Source organism: Schistocerca gregaria, chromosome 3 (assembly GCF_023897955.1).
Source record: "Schistocerca gregaria isolate iqSchGreg1 chromosome 3, iqSchGreg1.2, whole genome shotgun sequence".
NCBI lineage: Eukaryota > Metazoa > Arthropoda > Insecta > Orthoptera > Acrididae > Schistocerca > Schistocerca gregaria.
The window spans coordinates 872,846,922-872,869,520 of NC_064922.1; the positions used below are offsets into that span (position 1 = coordinate 872,846,922).

The following is a 22,599-nucleotide window of genomic DNA, read 5'->3' on the forward strand; positions in this document are numbered from 1 at the left end:
TGAAGCGGCTTTACAACATTAAAAAAAATCATGTTTTACAGATATTGTTCTACTTCTCAGTTTATGTTATCGAATTATTTGTCGACAAAACTGGTGCAGTATGTTTCATTAATTTATTTACAATCCAAGCGTTATTCTTAGAATCTATTCTTATATATAGAAACGAAACTGAATTAAGTAGAATATTTAAATGAAAGGCACATTTTAGAGGGAGCCTGTTGGTTGCAGGATAATGTGGATGGAATAGGTTGTGGTCTGTTGGAAGAATCATTGTGAAGTTCGATTGGAGAAATGTAGGGAAATCACAAGAAATCTAAGTGGGAGTGAACCTACAGCAATCTGAACTTCACTTCAGCCAAGTAGGATACTAGTATTTTAACCACTATAGCACATAGCTTGGATCGCTCTTAACATTTGTGTCCTAAGAAACGGAATTGAAGCACTATGATGTATTCTTTTACTAAAAGCATCTGCGGTATCATAGCGCGGCAAGAATGTGTGATATTACGATATAAATGTAAAAACTTCAACCTCTGGATAAATATTCTTGGGTAAGAGACTTCTAGCGTGGCCCATCTAATCCCGAATGACACGTTGTCGACGGGACGTTAAACACCAGTCCCCTCCTCCTCTTCCTCTAGAGTGGCTCAAGAAGGCAAACGCTTGAGGCGACGAACAGTCCCAGAACAGCAAATAAGGTAGCTAAATGGAGAGAGCGTGCAGTACTTACGAAAGCCTTCATGGTGTCTGATTGAGCTCGGCTGGATACCGTGATGCAGGTCCGGCGCGCGCCGTCCTTTATATACCGGGAGGTGGTCCTCAGCCGTTCGACCTTGGACTGGCCACCACGCCCGGCCATGCGGACGATGGACCACCTGTGGTATCCCCCGATGCCCGCAACAAGGACAACCGCCACCGCCTCCCGCACAGTCGCCTCTGCAGAACACGCCAGCATCCTCTGGCGAGCACGTCATTCTGTCCCCATACTTGATCCCAGGGGCTTCGTTGCTTCCCAAAATATATAACTATGGAAGTGAATTTATCTTGTGTACCAGTTATCTTCCTTTCAGAGTACTGATACAACAACTCTATACTCAGCACTCATATAGCACAATGATCCGTACCCTGCTGGCCGGTATGGCCGAGCGTTTCTAGGCGCTTCAGTCTGGAACTACGCGACCACTACGGTCGCAAGTTCGACTCCTGCCGCGGGCATGGATGTGTGTGATGTCCTTAGATTAGTTAGGCTTAAGTAGTTCTAAGTTCTAGGGGACTGATGAGCTCAGATGTTGTCCCATAGTGCTCAGAGCCATTTGAACCATTTGATCTGTACCCCAATGCACAGATCACATCAATAATCAAGAAAGGAAATAGGAGTAATGGACTGAATTACAAAACCATTTCACTGACGTCGATTTATAGTAGGATATTAGAACATGCAATGTGTCAGAACATTATGAAATACCTCGAAGCAAACGTTCCATTGACACACAGTCAGCTTGGATCCAGAACATATTATTCTTGTGAAATACAACTAGTTCTTTATTCACACGAAATAATGAGACAAGGGATATGAAATTGATTCCATGTTTCTAATTTTCCTGAAGGATTTTGGCACCGTTCCTCACAAGAGATTTCCAATCACATTGAATGCCCATAAAGTGTCATCTCAGTTGTGCGGTTAGATTTGTGATTTCTTGTCAGAAAGGTAACAGTTCGCAGTATTTAGCGGTAAGTCACGGGTAAAACAGAAGTTCGCAGTATTTAGCGGAAAGTCACAGAGGTAAAACAGAAGTGTTATAGGTGTTCTCTTTCTCTTCTATATGAATAACGTAGGGTAGCAGACAATGTGAGAAGCCCTCATAGATGGTTGGAAGATGATACTGTCATTTACCATTTCGTTAAGTCACCAGAAGGCGAAAATCAATTGGAAAATGATTTAGACAAGGTATCTGTGAGACAAGTGACAACTGGCTCTAAATAATGAAAAGTGTGAAGTCATCCACACGAGTACTAAAAGAAAGTCATTGCATTTCGGTTAGGCGATAAATCACACAAATCTAAAGGCTGTCAATTCAACTAAATAATTTATCATTACAGTTACGAAGAGATTAAATCGGAACGATCACATAGATAACGTTTTAGCGAAACCGAACCAAAGGCTGCGTTTTACTAGCAGAACACCTAGAACATACAACAAGTCTGCTGAAGCATTGCCTACACCATGCTTGTCCGTCCTCTTCTGGAGTATTGCTTCGCAGTATGGGAATCGTACCAGATAGGACTGACAGAGAACACAGAAAATGTTCAAAGAAGGGTGGCTAGTTTCGTACCTTCGTGAAATAGGCGAGAGTGTGGCACGAATATGATACGCCAGTTGGTTGGCAATAACTAAAACAAAGGCTTTTTAGATGCGGCGGGATCTTTTCTGAAATTTTAATTACTGACTTTCCCATCTGAATGCGAAAATATATTATTAATACTCATTTTATAGTGAGAAATGATCACCGTAGCACAATAAGGGAAATCAGAGCTCGCACGCAAAGATTTAAATGTTCGTTTTCCTCGCGCTGTTCGAAAGTGGATCGGTAGAGAAAGAGTGTGAAGGGAGTCAATTGAAACCTCTGCCAGGCGCCTAAGCGTGAATTGCAGAGAAATTATGTAATCTGGAAATTTGTGGTAAGGCCAATCGCACCAAACTGCTGAGGTCATTGGTCACTAAGCTTACACACTACTTAATCTAACTTAAACTAACTTACAATAAGGACAACACACACACCCATGCCCGAGGGAGGACTCGAACCTCCGACGGGGGCAGCCACTCGATCCGTGACAAGGCGCCTTAAACCCCGCGGCTACCCCGCGCGGCACAATTATGTAGACCTGGAAGTAGACACTGGTTGATCATGAAGACACCGAAATATGATAGAGTGAAGAAGGACATTTGCATTCTGAAATTGATTCACAGGAAATGACTGAAAAGCAATTTCTCTTTTTGATCTTCGCTCTGACGCGAAAATGGGTGGCATAGAAATAAGACAGTCCGTTATGACAGGAAAACTCTCGTTCGAGCGATACTTGAGTATTGTTCGTCAGTCTAGAATCCGTACTAGGTAGGACTGATAGAGGAAATTAAAAAAATCCAAAGAAGAGCAGCACTTTTCGTTACGGGTTCAGGTCCATTTAGTAAGCGCGAAAGCGTGACGCTGATGCTCAACCTAATTCAAAGAAATGGTTGTAAGCACTATGGGACTCAACATCTGAGGTCATCAGTCCACTAGACTTCGGAGTAGCAACTTCTCAGTCAAGTAGTTCCTCGATTGATCTCACAAGGGCTGAGTGTGAACCCTGGTCGCCAACAGCGCTCGGCATATCGGACAGTTCTCATCCAAGTGCCAACAGATAGCGCTGAACTTTGTTGATCTGACGGGACCGGTGTTCAAAATGGTTCAAATGGCTCTGAGCACTATGGGACTTAACTTCTGACGTCATGAGTCCCCTAGAACTTAGAACTACTTAAACCTAACTAACCTAAGGACATCACACACATGCATGCCCGAGGCAGGATTCGAAACTGCGACCGTAGCAGCAGCGCGCTTCCGGACTGAAGCGCCTAGAACCGCTCGATCACAGCGGCCGGCTCAACCTAATTCAGCGGGAAATGTTGCAAGAGAGGCATTCTGCATCACGGAGTGTTTAGCGTTAAAAGTCCGAGAGCAGACGTTCCCAGGTGGGTCAGTCAGTATGTTGTTTAATCCTACGTATATTCGAGAAGAAACCATGAAGGTAAAATTCAAGAGATTCGACCTCACACTGACAGTTGTCACAATCGTTCTTTCCGCGAACCATTCACTGCTGGAGCAGGAAAACAAGAAAGGGGGAGAGTGACAGAGTAGTACACAAAGTACTCTGCCCCACACGTCGTGAGGTGGCTTGCGCAGTATAGATGTAGATGCTGATTCAGAGAAAGGTGTCTAGACCTGACTGGCTGTTCGTGACAGTCTATATGGAATATGCATCAAAGCTGTACCCTCTCTTACGAACAGTACGTCGTATGCCTTCAACAACAGAATGTCTCACGTGATCAGCAAATGACGTAGGTCGTTTCTGCCTTTCAGAAACATCGCAGGTCTGGAGGTTGAAGTCAGTGTGTTGTAGAATTATGAGAATTATGGAAGACATTTGAAATAACGTTTTTTTTTTTTTTTTTTTTTTTTTTTTTTTTTTGCATTTAAACAACCCCGTCGAAGTGAACGTAAATTCCTCAAACACTGACCTTGTAGATAACATTCTGGAAGCCTTCGATACTGTTCCGCATCTTCGCCTAATAAACAAGATGCGTCCTTACGGAATATCGGGTGTACGGCTGTTTTAAAGACTTTCTATCTGAGCGAACCCTCTACGTCACTGTACGTGAACTGGAAGACATTAACGGTGAAAGTGGCATCCAGTGTACCCCAAAAAAAGTATGATTGGGCTGTTGTCGGTACGTAGATTGTTTTGTTATTACATCTCCCTCTCTCAACTGAGTGACCAGCGCATTTGACTGTCATTCGGAGGACTCGAAATCGATTCGAGGTACTCCCAGGGTTTTTCCGTCGTTGGGAGGACTGGAATACAGTGCACTCGACCTCGCCAGACCAATGGAGAAGCTGCTTCACCGAACAGTAGCGGTTCCGGATCACGAAAACTGACAACGGCAGACAGACCGGTATGCTGACACCATGTCCCTCCATACCGCACTCAGTAACGTCATTGTCAGACAGTGACACGGCGGTAGCGACGGGTCCGCCTGTGACTGTGGACGGAGTTTACGATTTATTGTTAGATGCTTCACAGACGTCAGTCTCTTTGTCTGCGGGACCACAGCCTCCATAAATTATTTAACCATTTGTCTGACGAACTCATGTGTGTTTAACACAAGCGTCCATTCAGACTGCCGGCCGGTGTGGCCGAGAGGTTCTAGGCGCTTCAGTCTGGAACCGCGCGACTGCTAGGTGGCAGGTTCGAATTCTGCCTCGGACATAGATGTGTGTGATGTCCTTAGGTTAGTTAAGTGTAATTAGTTCTAAGTTCTAGGGGACTGATGACCTCTGATGTTAAGTTCCATAGTGCTCATAGCCATTTTGAACCATTCAGACTCGGCACGTAACAAATTTTCGGAGACATCTCGGTCGCTGATAAATTCATTTATTGTAAAGCGTTTGCATACGCCATCTTAAAGAAAGCTATGACAATATAAGACAACACAAAATAACCAGTAGAACACATCTGGATACTTGACAAAGAAAAATCAAGTGGCAGCAGGAATGAAACTTGTGCTGAGACGTAAGTGAGCGTTGGCGGCGTTGTGCTATATTTGAATCCTCTGACTGACTGGCGTCCCGGTAGCAGAAGCGAGTGACGCACTGATCCGGTCGGTTGATAGCTGTTTGTGAGTAAGGAAAAGGCGGGACCCGTGCCGCGGTTAGTGTGTGGGTGTTGGTACAAGGCGGCAGCAGGTACTGACAGAGGGGACAGTCTGTTGACATGGTGGCTGTAGCATTTGCTGTATTCTGAGCTATATGCACAACACCGTCCATTGTGGCAGATTTCTCGCTTTTGGAGAGAGAATGCCGCCGTAGTTTGCCTTCTGGAATGTTCTCACCGTATGCAGTTTGGATGTGGGCGGCTGGGGTAGTGCTTTGCATGACAGCTTATGGACTACTAAAAAGTTGTGTGTTTATTCCATCAGTGAACCTCTCCTGTGGTGTTTGAAAGACGAGATTTTCTTGCAATTACTGTAAACTACTGGCCATTAAAATTGCTACACCACGAAGATGACGTGCTACAGACGTGAAATTTAACCGACAGGAAAAAGATGCTGTGATATGCAAATGATTAGCTTTCCAGAGCATTATCACAAGGTTGGCGCCGGTGGCGACACCTACAACGTGCTGACATGAGGAAAGTTTCCAACCGATTTCTCTTACACAAACAGCAGTTGACCGGCGTTGCCTGGTGAAACGTTGTTGTGATGCCTCGTGTAAAGAGGAGAAATGCGTACCATCACGTTTCAGAATTTGACTGTAGCCTTTCGCGATTGCGGTTTATCGTATAATAATAGAGAATTGTGAAGTTGGTTCGATGAACCCTCTGCCAGGCACTTAAATGTGATTTGCGGAGTATCCATGTAGATGTAGATGCAAATGTTAGGGTCTCGCTCCTTCTGCTGGCACCAGCGCCCGTAATGGGAGGAAAAGCCTGAAGATGGTCCGAGGAAAAAGCCGAAACCTGTTGCTAACGAATAAAAATCTGTAAAAGCGATGGAGACTGTTTTTATTTGATTTTTGTCATTTTGTAACGATTGTTGCTTTTCTCCAATTACAGAATGCTTGCTAAAAATTTTAAATTTCACAAGAAGCGTTTGCCCAACAGCTTTACAACCGATGTCAGAAGTGTGATGTAGTTAATGTCAATTGCTTTGAAGACCAATAAAGGTATTTTGCTTCTAACAGTTGTTTCCTTTATTTTCTAGGATCTTTGACGGAAATTTTCCTATGCACCGTGTGTAATAATATGCATCTAGCAACTAACAGCAAAACTGAGAATGAGGGACTAACATTGTGTGATTCTTGAGCGTAATTTTCCTATTCAGTAGTAAACAAAAGTGCAGAGACAGTCGTATTTCAAGATATGATTAATTTTAATTCACGTTCATGGCTCTGAGCACTGTGGCACTTAACATCTATAGTCATCAGTCCCCTAGAACTTAGAACTACTTAAACCTAACTAGCCTAAGGACATCACACAACACCCAGTCATCACGAGGCAGAGAAAATCCCTAACCCCGCCGGGAATCGCACACAGCAACCCGGGCGCAGGAAACGAGAACGCTACCGCACGACCACGAGCTGCGGACTTCACGTTCATGAATGCGGCCCTGAGGTAAATACAATTGGCAGCTTACCGCAGAATCAGCGGGGTCGGGTATCGCTGCCACTGCGCCGTTAGAGGATGTGAGAGGGCGAATATTTTATTATTTGTCTTCCAGCCCGGATAACTCTTGGGTATGCAGGAATTATACCGATCAGCAATTATGGTATAAATTTTGACACTGAAATAACATGGATTCTTGAATGTGCAACTAGTAAAGATGTGGTACGTTTTCGTAGCAAGGAATATGAAATGTAATTAAGGCTATTGTAATGTAATAAAATGGGTAGAAGAAAAACGACATTCAAAACATTAGTAAATATCTAAAATTGTATCCCATATCGCAAAATGAATTTAAATATTAAGTCGAATTATTGTTATTAATCAAATATGGTTCAAATGCCTCTGAGCACTATGGGACTTAACATCTGCGGTCATCAGTCCCATAGAACTTAGAACTACTTAAATCTAACTAACCTAAGGACAACACACATATCCATGCCCGAGGCAGGATTCGAACCTGCGACCGTAGCCGTCGGGCGGTTCCCGACTGAAGTGCCTAGAACCGCTCGGCCACTCCGAGCGGCTGTTATTAATGAATCATTCATTCACATAGACAACAGAACAATACTTTGTGAGATTATTATAGTATCAGAACTGTCGGGTTGTCGAAGTGTCTGCAGTGTGAAACAGAGAAGAGTCGATAGAAGTGTCCCGAATTGTGCCGACTTTATATGGTCAGTACTTGGGCCCCGGCGCCAAACTTTTCACGTCCTTAGTGTAGCTAGTCTTTTGGGGGCTCGTAACATACCAGCTTAGGTAGGTTACCAATTAACAACAAGATCGGTACATATGCAGCCCGAGATAACGTCTCAAAATGTGTATTGTCTCTTGATGAAAAAAGTTTGACGCTCATTGCACCAGAGAAACTATTGCCTGGCACATTCCTGCAATATGTTGTCGTAACGTTTAGGGAAAGAATGACATTTGTGAAATGGCGTGTTGGCCATTTTAATGAAAAATGTGTTTCACTAACAATCTGCCTCCTTTGCTACCAAACATACAAGCAGTCGTGGCAACTGCTTTGACGTACTATGATCAATAGTTATATTTTATCCTTGACGTAGGTTTATCTCTGCTATCACGTGAAATCCAGACCACGCCCACTTTCTACGGGGTTTAGGCCGTTCTTCGACGTCCGACTCGTGAGTCGGCAAGATTCAGCACAACTAGGAGCACCTCCGAAGATGTCCAACGTAGCCTTGGACGAAACGTCAGGGATGAAGAGTTCCATGGACCACGGCTATACAACCCGGGAGAATTCTCGGCAGGTCAAACATTATGAACTGCATGCGTGTCATCCAGCATAATCAGACGTTTCACCGAGCCTCACTGCGCCAGTACCTCACTCGAGCCTTCGAGGCGCGCAGGACAGATGCCAGTAGTGTGATTGGGGACGCCACCGTTGACCAATGATCTACCAGATGGGCGCTAAATTCCTACCAGACACCACTCATCGTAAGAACTTGCTTTAGACAATCGAAGACATGTATAGTATGTAAAATGAACTGCAATTTTAAAGTCCAAAGCAGGGTCCAAGAGAATTCCATCAAGCCCCTGAAATATACGCTCAGCTACATTCGAGACATACTGCGAAAATCCCAGTCTCTTTTTGGGTACTTATGAGTCATCTCACATGGGGATGGGGCTATTTCTTCTTGTACGTCAATCTCATCACCTCAGATTAACAAGTACCCGAACGTTCTCAATTCTGTGTTTTATGCATTCCAGTAGCCGTATTTTCTGAATATCTTTATGTTGGAAGTGGAGTGACGTGTAGTTATGGCCACGAAAAGTCGGCCAATCACCAACAATGTGGAAGCGCGTGCATTTCAACAAACTTGCCACAGGTAATACCGATTATGTTTGCAGACCGCAGTTAGTAGTGGTTAAATTAGCTAAACGTAATTCTTCAGGCTTTCCCGGCCATCTAATGACATCTTGGGTTGTAGGTGTCCTGCCGGACATCAGCGTCGTACTTGCACGATATTTCCGTAGCGTAACTCGTTACCTTCATCAGGTGCGACCTGAGACTGAGTCTTAGGTCTCAGGTCGCACCTGAATAAGGTAACGAGTTAAGCTACCGAAATATCGTGCAAGTACGACTCTGATATCCGGCAGAACACTCGACAACCCAAAATGTCGTAGCTAAACGTAATTTTTTTAGGTGCCCAGTTAGAGATAAACAAAATTTTAATCCTTATCCACTTAGATATGATTTTTCTCCAATGACTGCTGGACGCAGCTTCGCTAATACTCGTATACAAACTAGGTAATTTCATTTCGTTGCCTTAATAATTAGCCCTATAAAAAAGCACAGCAGTAAGGTAGTCCACATACGACACTGTAAACAAATGGCTCTGAGCACTATGGGACTTAACATCGATAGTCATCAGTCCCCTAGAACTTAGAACTACTTAAACCTAACTAACCTAAGGACATCACACAACATCCAGGCATCACGAGGCAAAGAAAATCCCTGACCCCGCCGGGACCGAACCCGGGAACCCGGGCGTGGGAAGCGAAGACGCTACCGCACGACCACGGGGTGCGGCGACACTGTAAACGACGTAGTTTCTGATAATGAAGCCACAGGGTACGTTTTTCCGCTAAAGTACGGAGAACGTGGATGAACTTTTATCCTGAGAAGCAGAGCAGTAACTGTTCAGTAAGCCGCTGATGTCAGATATTCTGAGCGTGCGTCTGATCGTTGACCAATGATATGGCACAACGCCACCTACGTTACATGCACGGCATCTCCCTTCAGCACAGAATTGTGAGGCGCATTATTGGCCATTCCGTTCAAGCCTATACATATATATGAATTTTCTGATCACCAGCAAATTGAGAATCACTCGAAAGCCCGTTGTTAACTGTGTGATTCGTTGCAAGAAAATAATGAGAAACATCATATCCGTGGCAAAAGAATTATTGTAAGTTGCGTATTATGAGAGTATGCATTTTGAAGACAAAGACACATTGAGGATCCACCAAAAACGTATTGTTCTTGGCACAATTCGTTATAACTAAATTTCAGTTAGTAACATAGCTACAATTAAAGCTTTTGGCAAGTGGGAATATGCTACCAGTGACTTGGTATCCGTGTACTATAGTGAGTAGCGCTGGAATATGCTACAAGTGGCTTGGCGCCAAGGTAGCGTTTATGATTGGTAAGATGGAGTGTTAGAGGCAGGGGTTAGCGGCTTGTCACATCTAATTTCTTTTCTAACATTCACGTATTTAATCTTATTTTAATATAAGTGTGTGCTATAATATTTGATGTAAACAAAACGGCCTCATTGGCCGAGCGGTTCTAGGCGCTTCAGTGTGGAACGGCGCGGCCGCTATGGTCGCAGGTTCGAATCCTGCCTCGGGCATGGATGTGTGTGATGTCCTTAGGTTAGTTAGGTTTAAGTAGTTCTACTTTCTAGGGGACTGATGACCTCAGATGTTAAGTCCCATAGTGCTCAGAGCATTGATTCTAACATAAGTCCTGGGGTCATTATTAACTTGTGTGTTCCTACATTTCTCCTGAACAAAAATTTATTTTGCTCGACATTATCTCTACAAGTTTTTCAACTCCTCTGTAAATAGTACATGTCAGTATTTTGAAACCATGACTCATTAAAGTGGTAGATCGTTAATATTCATACCAGTAAGCACGTCAGTTTTTGCAACTGGAATTATTACGTTCTTCCTGAAATCTGAGAATTTTTTGCATGTCTCATACACCATTCATATTATGCAGAATAGTTTTGCCATCGTCCTCTGTACTGCTTAGACTAAATTACACGATGATCCCATGATTTCAGCCTTTATGACTATTATCAAGTGACCATTGTGTATAGATGACTTATAAATATACTTGTGAAAGCCAAATTACATCACGTACTCTACAGAAATATATAGCTGGCAGCACATATTCTCAATAGGCCTATCTCCAGTATCTCAGCGTTCGCCTACTTACACATGCAAATGTTTGCAATGCTGCTACCAGATCACAACTCTAAAGAGGGGTGAATTGTATAATATCATCTGTGTGGTTTAATAGTTTAGTTTCTTGAGTTTCAGCGTGTTAATTTAATATCTGATTGCCACAGTTTTCACGTTTTCGTTTGCGTCTGAAAGTAAACCGATTTTGTGAAATATTACAAGTTCCTAATCAGGGGCGAATTATTTAGTTTCACCTGAGTGCTTCGATAGTTAGGTTTTTGAATTCTGCATATTAATCTAATTAGACACAGCTCCTGTGTTTTCGTCAGTGTCTACAGTTGAGCACATGCCAGTAGTCTGTTTATCTGCGCAGTTTAGTTTTACACTGTCTTATGTATGAGCAGGGACTGCGATTTTTGTGTGCAGATACGAGCCAAGTTAATAACACTTCGCTCTCATCTCGAAGCTGTGATGGCTTCAGTTACACAGCTTGAGGCTGTAGTGGATGGGCACCACTGTTGTGGACCGGCTGTGGGGACACAATGGATATCTAGCACGTCTGAGTCCTCTGATCGGTCCTCGCCGATGGCCAGCCCAGTTACTGCTTGCACTGGGGTTGACTCCTCACCTGTTGTCGAGTGGAAGGTCACCCTGGAGCGTATCAGGCAGCAAAAGACTTCCCAGGTCACCACACATAAGGCCTCCCAAGTTTGTCTGACAAACAGGTTCCAGTTGCCGTCTGTGGCTGACACTGTCACTCAGGCAGATGCCGTCACCTGTCCTGTTTCAGAGGGAACCTCTCAGCTTACAAGACCTGGACAGTCACAGAGGGTGGGATTATTGATAGTTGAGAGCTCGAAAATTAGGTGCGTTGTTGGGCCCCTTAGGGACATGGCTACCAATAAGGGAAAGAAAACCAATATGCACTCCGTGTGCATACCACGTGGAGTCATCCCAGATGTGGAACAGGTCCTCGTGGACACCATGAAGAGCACAGGGTGTAGCCAACTGTAGGTGGTGTCAATTGTAATTGGAACTGATTCTCTCTGGTTTCGAGTGGCTAACAGAAGTGATAAAGGCTGTCAGTCTTGATTACAACATGAAAGTAGAGCTGACCATGTGCATCGTAGTCGACGGGGCCGATTGCGGCCCTCTGGTACAGAGCCGATTGAAGGGTCTGAATCAGAGGCTCCGACGGTTCTGCGACGGTGTAGGCTGCAGATTCCTCGACTTTCGCCAAAGGGTGGTTGAATAGGTCAGGTGTCCACTATATGCAGTGGCTGTGTGGCGTGGACTGGGCAGCTTTTTGGGTTAAAGGGTCTCGGTAAAACACAAGAAAGGCTTCAGCCACAAAGGGTGCAGGCCGAACACAGAAAGAACATAGATACAGAAACCATCGGTATATTAGTTGTATATTGTCGTAGCTGTGTTGGGAACGTACCAGAGCTCCAAACGCTGACAGAAAGCACTGATATTCAAATCTTTATAGGCACTGAAAGCTGGCTAAAGCCGGAGATAAGCTCAACCGAAATTTTTGCGAAGAACCTAATGGTGTTCCGAAAAGATAGGCTAAACGCGGTTGGCGGTGTCGTGTTTCTTGCTGTTAGAAGTAGTTTACCTTGTTTCGAAACTGAAATAGATAGTTCCTGTGAGTTAGTATTGGCAGAGGTAATTGTTGGCAATCGGTATAAAATAATAACTGGATCCATTTTACCACCCTCCCAATTCAGATGATACAGTTGCTGAAAGGTTCAAAGAAAACTTGAGTTTGTTTTCAAACATGTACACGACTCATACGATTATATTTAGTGGTGACTTTAATTTAGCCTCGATATGTTGGCGAAAATACATGTTTAATTCCTGAGGCACATATAAAATATCATCTGTAATTCATGGAGAAGAAGTAAAAACTTTGAGGTTCGCCGATGACATTGTAGTTCTGTCAGAGACGGCAAACGACTTGGAAGAGCAGTTGAACGGAATGGACAGTGTCTTGAAAGGAGGATATAAGATCAACATCAACACAAGCAAAACGAGGATAATGGAATGCAGTCAAATTAAATCGGGTGATGCTGAGGGAATTAGATTAGGGAATGAGACACTTAAAGTAGTAAAGGAGTTTTGCTATTTGTGAAGTAAAATAACTGATGATGGTCGAAGTAGAGAGGATATAAAATGTAGACTGGCAATGGCAAGGAAAGCGTTTCTGAAGAAGAGAAATTTGTTAACATCGAATATAGATTTATGTATCAGGAAGTCGTTTCTGAAAGTATTTGTTTGGAGTGTAGCCATGTATGGAAGTGAAACATGGACGATAGCTAGTTCGGACAAGAAGAAAATAGAAGCTTTCGAAATGTGGTGCTACAGAAGAATGCTGAAGATAAGGTGGATAGATCACGTAACTAATGAGGAGGTATTGAATAGGACTGGGGAGAAGAGAAGTTTGTAGCACAACTTCACTAGAAGAAGGGATCGGTTGGTAGGACATGTTTTTAGGCATCAAGGGATCACAAATTTAGCATTGGAGGGCAGCGTGGAGGGTAAAAATCATAGAGGGAGACCAAGAGATGAATACACTAAGCAGATTCAGAAGGATGTACGGTGCAGTAGATACTGGCAGATGAAGAAGCTTGCACAGGATAGAGTTGCATGGAGAGCTCCATCAAACCAGTCTCAGGACTGAAGACAACAACAACAACAACAATTGCGGTAAATCCTATCTCTGAAAAATCTTTGGAGCAGTCAGTTTAGGAACCCACGCGAATAGTAAACGGTTACGAAAACACTCTTAGCAACAAATAATCCTGAACTAATAGCAATCATCAAAACGGATACAAGGATTGGTGAACACAGGGTTGTCGTGCGAGGTTGAATACTGTAACTCCCATATCCTCCAAAAATAAACGAAAAATATACCTACGCAAAAAGCAAATAAAAATTCAGTTGACACCTTCCAAATTAATAATATAAGTGTAAACCACATGTGGCTTGAATTCAAAGAAGTTGTATTGGCGACAAGTGAAAGATTTCCACCAAATAAATTAACGAACGCCGGAGCTGATCCTCCTTGGTACACAAAACGAGTCAGAATACAGCTGCAGAAACAACGAAACAGACATGCCAAATTTAAACAGACGCAACTCCCCAAGATTAGCGATCTTTTACAGAAGCTCGAAATTTAGCGCGGACTCCAATGCGAGATGCGTAAAATAGTTTCCACAATAAAACTTTACGACGAAACCTGACAGAAAATCCAACGAAATTTTGGTCATATGTGAAGTATCCTTATGGCAAGACACAATCAGTGCCTTCTCTGCGCGATAGCAATGGAGATACACTATGTGATCAAAAGTATTCGAACACCCCCAAAAACATACGATTCTCATATTAGGTGCATTGTGTTGCTACCTACTGTCAAGTACTCCATATCAGCGTCCACAATAGTCATTAGACATCGTGAGAGATCAGAATAGGTCGCTACGCGGAACTCATGGACTTCGAATTAGGTCATGTGATTGGGTGTCACTTGCGTCATACGTCTGTACGCGACATTTCCACACTCCTAAACATCCCTAGGTCCACGGTTTCCGATGCGAAGTGGAAACGTGAAGCACAAAAGCGCACAGGCCAACCTCGTCTGTTGACTGACAAAGACCACCGACATTTGAAGAGGGTCGTAATGTGTAATAGGCAGACACAAATCCAGATCATCACACAGGAATTACAAACTGCATCAGGATCCACTGCTAGTACTATGACAGTTAGGCAGGAGGTGAGAAAACGGATTTCATGTTCGAGCGGCTGCTCATAAGCCACACATCACGCCGGTAAATGCCGAACGACCCCTCGCTTGGTATAAGGAACGTAAACGTTGGAAGATTGAACAGTGGAAAAACGTTGTGTGGAGTGACGAATCACGGTACACAATGTGTCAATCCGGTGACAGGTTGTGGGTGTGGCGAATGCCCGGTGAATGTCTTCTACCAGTGTGTGTAGTACCAACAGTAAAATTCGGAAGCGATGGTGTTATGGAGTGGTTGTGTTTCTCATGGAGGGGGCTGGCACCCCTTGTTGCTTTGCGTGACACTATCACAGCACAAGTCTACATTGATGTTTTAAGCACCTTCTTGCTTCCCACTGTTGAAGAGCAATTCGGGTATGGCGATTGGATCTTTAAACACGATCGAGCACCTGGTCATAATGGACGGCCTGTGGCGGTGTGGTTACACGACAGCAACATCCATGTAATGGACTGGCCTGCACAGAGTGCTGACTTGAATCCTGCAGTGTGGAATTGATAGCTACGATGCCACGGCGTAAGTTAAGTTGGCACTACTACGAGACTCCGACGACAGCGCACTCTAGCAGGCGCTGTTAAGATCTACGAACTCCGTTGCAGATTCAGTCCATTTGATCAAGGGCAAACGGTCGGGACACTTCGCTTCAGCTTTGCTCTACATACGACGGGTCTTAGCTTCGCACCTCATTTCGAGGTATGTAACCATGTGTTAACTTGTTTTTTACACCAGTAACCCACTTTTACTTACGTGCAGTGCCGACGTGTTTTTCCTGCTCCTGCTCCTACCCGCGCGCAGCCTTCCAGGCGGGATACAAATTCAGAACACTTTCGGGATGTTTTGGAACGCCGACTTCGTGCCAGGCCTCACCGACCGACATCGATACATCTCCTCAGTGCAGCACTTTGTGAAGAATGGGCTGCCATTCCCCAAGAAACCTTTCAGCACCTGATTGAATGTATGCCTGTGAGATTGGAAGCTGTCATCGAGGCTAAGGGTGTGCCAACACCATATTAAATTCCAGAATTACCGATGGAGGGCGCCACGAACTTGTAAGTCATTTTCAGCCAGGTGTCCGGATACTTTTGAATGCATGGTGTACTATCGAAGACCATGCTGCCAAAGCAGAGTTACTAAACACAGCCTTCCGAAATGCCTTCACAAAAGAAGACGAAGTAAATATTCCAGAATTAGAATCGAGAACAGCTGCCAACATAGCGCAGAAGTAAATATCTTCGGAGTAGTGAAGCAACTTATATCACTAAATAAAAGCAAGTCTTCGGAGCCAGACTGCATACCAACTAGGTTCCGAGATTACATTAGATTAGATTAGTATTTACAGGATATGCTCATGAATTAGCTCCATATCCATACTTAACAATCGTATACAGCCGTTCGCTCGACAAAAGATCGGTACCCAAAGATTGGAAAAATGCACAGGCCACATCAATATTCAAAAACGGTAGTAGGAGTAATCCATTAAATTACAAGCCTGTATATTAACGTCGATATGCTGCAGAATCGAACACTATGAATTACCTCGAAGAAAATGGTGTACTGACACACAGTCAACATGGATTTAGTAAACATTGTTCTTGTGAAACGCAATCAGCTTTTACTCGCATGAAGTGTTGAGTGCTAGTCAGCCGCTGTGGCTGAGCGGTTATAGGCGCTTCAGTCCGGAACCGCGCTGCTGCTACGGTCGCAGGTTCGAATCCTGCCTCAGGAATGGATGTGTATGGTGTACTTAGGTTAGTTAGGTTTAAGTAGTTCTAAGGCTAGGTGACTGATGGTCTCAGATGTTAAGTCCCGCAGTGCTTAGAGACATTTGAACCATTTTTTGTTGAGTGCCATTGACAAGGGATTTCAGATCGGTTTCGTATTTCTGGGTTTTCGGAAGGCTTCTGGCGCTGTGCCACTCAGTCTGCTCGTAGTGAAATTGCGAGCTTGTGGAATATCGTCTCAATTATGTGACTGGATTTGTGATTTCCTGTCAGAGACGTTACTGTGGGTAGTAATTGACGGAAAGTCATCGAGTAAAACATAAGTGATTTCAGGCGTTCCCCAAGGTAGTGTTATAGGCCCTTTGTTGTTCCTTATCTATATAAACTATTTAAGAGACAATCTGAGCAGCCTCTAGGTTGTTTGCGGATGACGCTGTCGTTTATCGACTAACAAAGTCATCAGAAGATCAAAGCAAATTGCAAAACGATTTAGAAAAGCTATCTGAATGATGCGAAAATTGGCAGTTGACCCTAAATAACGAAAAGTGTGAGGTCATCTACATGAGTGCTAAAAGAAATCCGTTAACTTCCGTTACACGATAGATCAGTCAAATCTAAAGGCCGTAAATTCAACTAAATACCTAGATACCTACGAATTACAATTACGAACAACTTAAATTGGAAGGCTAACCAAAGACTGCGTTTTATTGGCAGGAGACTTAGAAAATGTAACAGATCTACTAAGGAGACTGACTACACTACCCTTGTCCGTGCTCTTTTAGAATGCTGCTGCGCAGTGTGGTATCCTCACCAGATAGGATTGACGTACTATATCGAAAAATTTCAAAGAAGGGCAGCACGTTTTGTATTATCGCGAAATATGGGAGACAGTGTCACTGACATGATACACGATTTGGGGTGGACATCATTAAAAAAAGGGCGTTTTTCGTTGCGACGAAATCTTCTCACCAAATTTCAATCACCAAATTTCTCCTCCGAATGCGAAAAAAAATTGCTGATGCCGACCTACATAGGGTGAAACGATCACCACGACAAGATAGAGCTCATACGGAAAGATGTAGGTGTTCGTTCTTTCCTCGCGCTATAGGAGATTGAAATAACAGAGAATTGTGAAGGTGGTTCGATGAACACTCTGCCAGACACTTAAATTTGGTTTGCAGAGTATCCATGTAGATGTAAATGTAGATGGAGGTGTAGGTCAAAATCATGACTCCCGCATCTCGTAGTCGTGCGGTAGCGTTCTCGCTTCCCACGCCCGGGTTCCCGGGTTCGATTCCCGGCGGGGTCGGGTATTTTCTCTGCCTCGTGATGGCTGGGTGTTGTGTGATGTCCTTAGGTTAGTTAGGTTTAAGTAGTTCTAAGTTCTAGGGGACTGATGACCATAGATGTTAAGTACCATAGTGCTCAGAGCCATTTGAACCAAAATTATGACCGTTGCAGACACATAGGCTTTTGCATAATAAAAACTGTCTGATTAAATGAAGACAGTACGTTATTTAATGTGTAATCTAACTCGTCCTGAGTACTCATGTCAAAGCGCACAGATCTCTGAAAATGAACATCGAAAAGAAAAAGAAGGAGAAGAAGAAGAAAAAAGAAGCTGCCTTATAGCACTACAGTACACGAGGAATTACCTGACCTTGAACACCTCTAGGAAAAGACTCCTGGACTGCTCCCATACTAATGATAGTGAAACGATGGTGACTGTGCGGTAACTCTAAATACTGAGGCCCGTAATATCTTGATGGTGTATCAGCCTGAAAGACTTCTTAATAATCGCCCGCTGACAGCAATGCCCTCCGGGATTCGTGCAAAGCGCCTGCTTATGGACTGGGTGTGGCCGGACAAATATTCTTCGCCAAGGCTAAAGTAAATTGCTGCTTGCTTGATTCCTCGCAGGCCCATGCTTGCAACCCTGGCAACAGTGTTTGTCAGTTACTAAAAATGGCAACAACCCCAAAAAAGTTGTTCATCGTCATCATGATTGAAGCGGCTGCCACAATTTCACCAAAGAATAAAGAACTGGTCACAACCTCTTCCTGTTCTTAAAATATTGTTATACATCAAGTAGGAAAGAAGACACTGGGTAATAAAAAAAACATTGTCGTGGGTACTCAGGGAGGAGTTCAGCAAATCATTTCAAGACGCAGATTAGTATAGGCTCTGTCCATTACTCCTATTACAAACACATTTTATGTTACCATTATTTTTTGTAGGTTATTAAAGTACGTGTACACGTGTCCAATGACAGTCTCATTAGATGACGTGACGGGCCGAGAAGTGTTGGTAGCTTACTGCAAAAGCTGTTGTTCGAACACTATGGCCTACAGAAGGATTACAATCTCTTGTCGTTAATATACTCAAGCTCAGAAGAAAAACAGAAAAAGTTTAAAGGCTAGAGTTAAGACGTTCACACTCACAGGACATGTACGTTAGTATGTTGCACAGAAATGATTGGCATTTGAACCATATCGGCCCGTGGGTTGAAGGTGAACATCGATATCGCAGCGCAACAGTCCCTACCGGTAATATGTACCTGCTGCTCTCGTTGCTGCTATAAACCCGAAGGTAATGGATCAGTTTGATTTGAGGAGACGTGCAGGATGCAGGATGCTTCGCAGACGTAAGAGTGAACCGTATCGTCAAATCAGTGAATTTGAAAGAGGGCACGTTATTGTCATGGGAGAATGTGATGCATTCATCCAGAAAATTGCTGCTCGTGTGGGGCGAAGTATTTCGGCAGTCCAACGTGTGTGTGTGAGTGTGTGTGTGTGCGTGTGTGTGTGCAGAATGGTTCACGAAAGGACGTAGAACACGACGAGATGGGTCAGGTCACACCACCCAGACTTCTCCCCCCCCCTCCCTCCCTCCGCCACCCCTCCGGGAAGATCGACATCTCATCCTAATGGCATTGCAGGACAGATCTTCGTCCTTCTCGGCTCTGGAGCAACAGTGGAACAGAGTACACTATCAGGAGTGAGAGACCGTCACCGTTTATTACGACATGGGTTACGTGCCCTTCGTCCACTTCTCCACCCACCTTTGAGGAATGTGCAGAAACATGCTAGACGGCAGTGGTGTATGAAACGACGTCACTGCGGACAGCAACGGCATCGGATAGTGTTTTCAGAAGCATCCAGGTTCTGTCTGTTTGAATATGATGGTCGCCCGCACATTAGTTCGCCGCAGGGGGGAGGGGGGGGGGATGGTATAACAGTGACTACATGCACACTAGATGTACAGCGCCAACTCACGACCTTAAGGTGTGGCGTGCTATTGGGTAAAACCACAAATCGCAGTTGGTGGGTGTCCAGGGCACTGTGTCCAGTGTGGCATACGTGAATGAGATTCTACGACCCATAGCCGTATCCCTTCTGCACAACACCACAAACGCCATTTTTCAGCAAGACATTGCATGACCACATGTTACTGCCCGAAAAAGTTCCTTAGGACCAAATTGAGGAGCAAATCTCTAAGGCCATGGACGTGTCAGTACATGAACTTACAACATAAAAGTAATAACAGATAAAAATAAATGTTCCTGAACCTGAAATAAGTCAGTCGCTAAGTTTAAGTAAACGCTATGAGCAATACAATAAGAATCAGCTTAATTTTTCAAGGAACCCCTCGACAGAATAGAAGGCGTGACCCATGAGGAAACTTTTCAGTTTCGATTTGAAAGCGCGTGGATTACTGCTAAGATTTTTGAATTCGACTGGCAGCTTATTGAAAATGGATGCAGCAGTATACTGCACGCCTTTTTGCACAAGAGTTAAGGAAGTCCGATCCAAATGCAGGTTTGATTTCTGCCGAGTATTAACCGAGCGAAAGCTGCTTATTCTTGAGAATAAACTTATATTGGTAACAAGAAACGACAATAAGGAATATACATATTGAGAGGCCAATGTCAAAATACCCAGACTCGTGAACAGAGGTCGACAAGAGGTTTGTGAACACACACCACTTACTGCCCGAACCTCCCGTTTCCGAGCCAAAAACATCCTTGTAGAATGGGAAGAGTTACACCAAAATATAATACCAAACGACATAAGTGATTGGAAGTAAGCAAAGTAGACTGATTTACGTGTAGAAGTATCACTCACTTTTGATATCGTTCGAATAGTAAACATGGCAGTATTAAGTCTGAACAAGATCCTGAACGTGGGCTTTCCACGATAGCTTACTATCTATCTCAACACCTAGAAATTTGAACTGTTCAGATTCACTAATCATATCACCGTTCTGTGAAATTAAAACGTCAGATTTTGTTGAATTGTGTGTTAGAAACTGTAAAAACTGAGCCTTACTGTGATTTAACGTTAGTTTGTTTTCTGTGTACTGCACTATTTGAAACCGAGTCAATGTTGCACGCAACAACCTTTACTACCAAGCTAGTGCCATCAGCAAACAGAAATATTTTAGAGTTACCCACAATACTAGGGGGCATATCATTTATATAAATGGTATCACAGGGTGTCAGCCTTTTTTGCCATGTCTCGCGAGATCACCAGACAAGTCGCCAATCGAATATGTTTGGGATATGATGAAACGACGGGTGCAGCGCTGTCAAACAATGTCATCCACCACAGATGAATTTTGCAACCAGGTGAATGCAGCATGGCCGGCCGGTGTGGCCGTGCGGTTCTAGGCGCTTCAGTCTGGAACCGCGTGACCGCTACGGTCGCAGGTTCAAATCCTGCCTCGGGCTTGGATGTGTGTGATGTCCTTAGGTTAGTTAGGTTTAAGTAGTTCTAAGTTCTAGGGGACTGATGACCACAGACGTTAAGTCCCATAGTGTTCAGAGCCATTTGAACCATTTGTTTTTTGAATGCAGCATGGATGGCTTTACCACAGGACACCATTCGCACCTGATACTTTTCGATGCCATCATGCATGGAACAAGCTATCACGGCCCATGGCGGACCGTGCGCCTACTCGGCAACAGGACAAAAGCTGAACCGAGGTGACTGTAATGCTAATCATTTCGGCAGAACACACTAAATATGAACGTCGTATCTCTAGTCGTTCAAGGTGTTCTGTTTTTTTTTTTTTCGAACATGAGCGTATAAATGTCAAAGCATAGAGAGGTTGTAGGAAACTTTAATATAAATGTGTCAGCAAATATACTCGAAGGTATTTGTCCAGAGTGCACCCTCATTTGAAAGTGAGAAGCGGGTGATGCTAACACTTATACGAGGATTGGAACTTAAATAGTGGCAACTATTTATTCACAACCGATAAAAAAGAGTTACAAGTTTGCACCTGTTACTGTCCTTCAGAGTATTCACCAGCGTTGTGTAGAACCCCTTACCAGCGATGTGGAAGGCGTATTATACCGTTAGAAGAGCCTGTTCTGTAGATGGTGCGAATGGAGCGGTCCACTGCCTGTAATTTGACGGTGTTATCCTACCGCATTACGTTCCTCCACTGCAGACCGTCAATGCACGGTATTGCTGTTCGTTTTTGGAGCATCACCTGCGACCAGCTTTGCGAAAGAAGCGGCGAAACGTTCTACGCAACCCACCCATCATTTTGCACAACAATGCGCAGGTGCATAAGCGCAAGCCGTGGCTGCTCTGTTCGGTCGATGGGACTGGGAAGTACTGTACCATACACCATACTCCCCGCAATCAAGTCCTTGTGACTTTGATTTGATTTGATTTCCAGGATGAAAGAAACACTTCGTGGCATTTACTTCAGAACTATTCCAGAGATTCGACAGGCAGTAGACCGCTCCAATCGCACCACAAACAGAACAGGCTCTATTGACGGTATACTACACCTTGCACATCGCTGGCAACGGGTTCTACACAACGCTGGTGATTACTTTGAAAGACAGTAACAAGTGCAAACATGTAACTCTTTTCTATCGGTTGCGAATAAATAGTTGCCACTATTTAATTTCCAACCCTCGTAGTTGCTGGTTCCGCCATCTGCGAAAACCTACGGACAGAGATATGCATTACATAGCACAAACACGAGCAACACCGACAGTTGCCTTCACCCCCGTGTCAGGTTCAAACAAAGCATGCAGCCACGACTCCGAATGAAATATGTGAAACGACATAGGCGAGCAATATGGAATAACGCCAAAGTCGCCGTTTGATTCACTACACGGATTAAACAACTCGGAATTAAAAGAAAGCATA

At 43.9% G+C, this 22,599-nt stretch overlaps 1 protein-coding gene across 5 annotated transcripts in view; it reads right to left on the reverse strand.

Annotated features, from left to right (window-relative positions):
• Positions 1–22,599, reverse strand: part of LOC126354924 (uncharacterized) — a 231,124-nt gene that overhangs the window by 150,581 nt on the left and 57,944 nt on the right. For 4 of the 5 annotated variants that reach the window (XM_050005023.1, XM_050005025.1, XM_050005022.1 and 1 more), the window contains exon 1: positions 731–874. The exons of the other annotated variant lie outside the window; for it this stretch is intronic. In XM_050005023.1, the coding sequence (XP_049860980.1) occupies positions 731–859 (129 nt within the window). In that variant the 5' untranslated portion in view covers positions 860–874. Of the gene's footprint in view, positions 1–730; positions 875–22,599 lie in introns of those variants that run through there. 5 annotated transcript variants of the gene reach the window in all.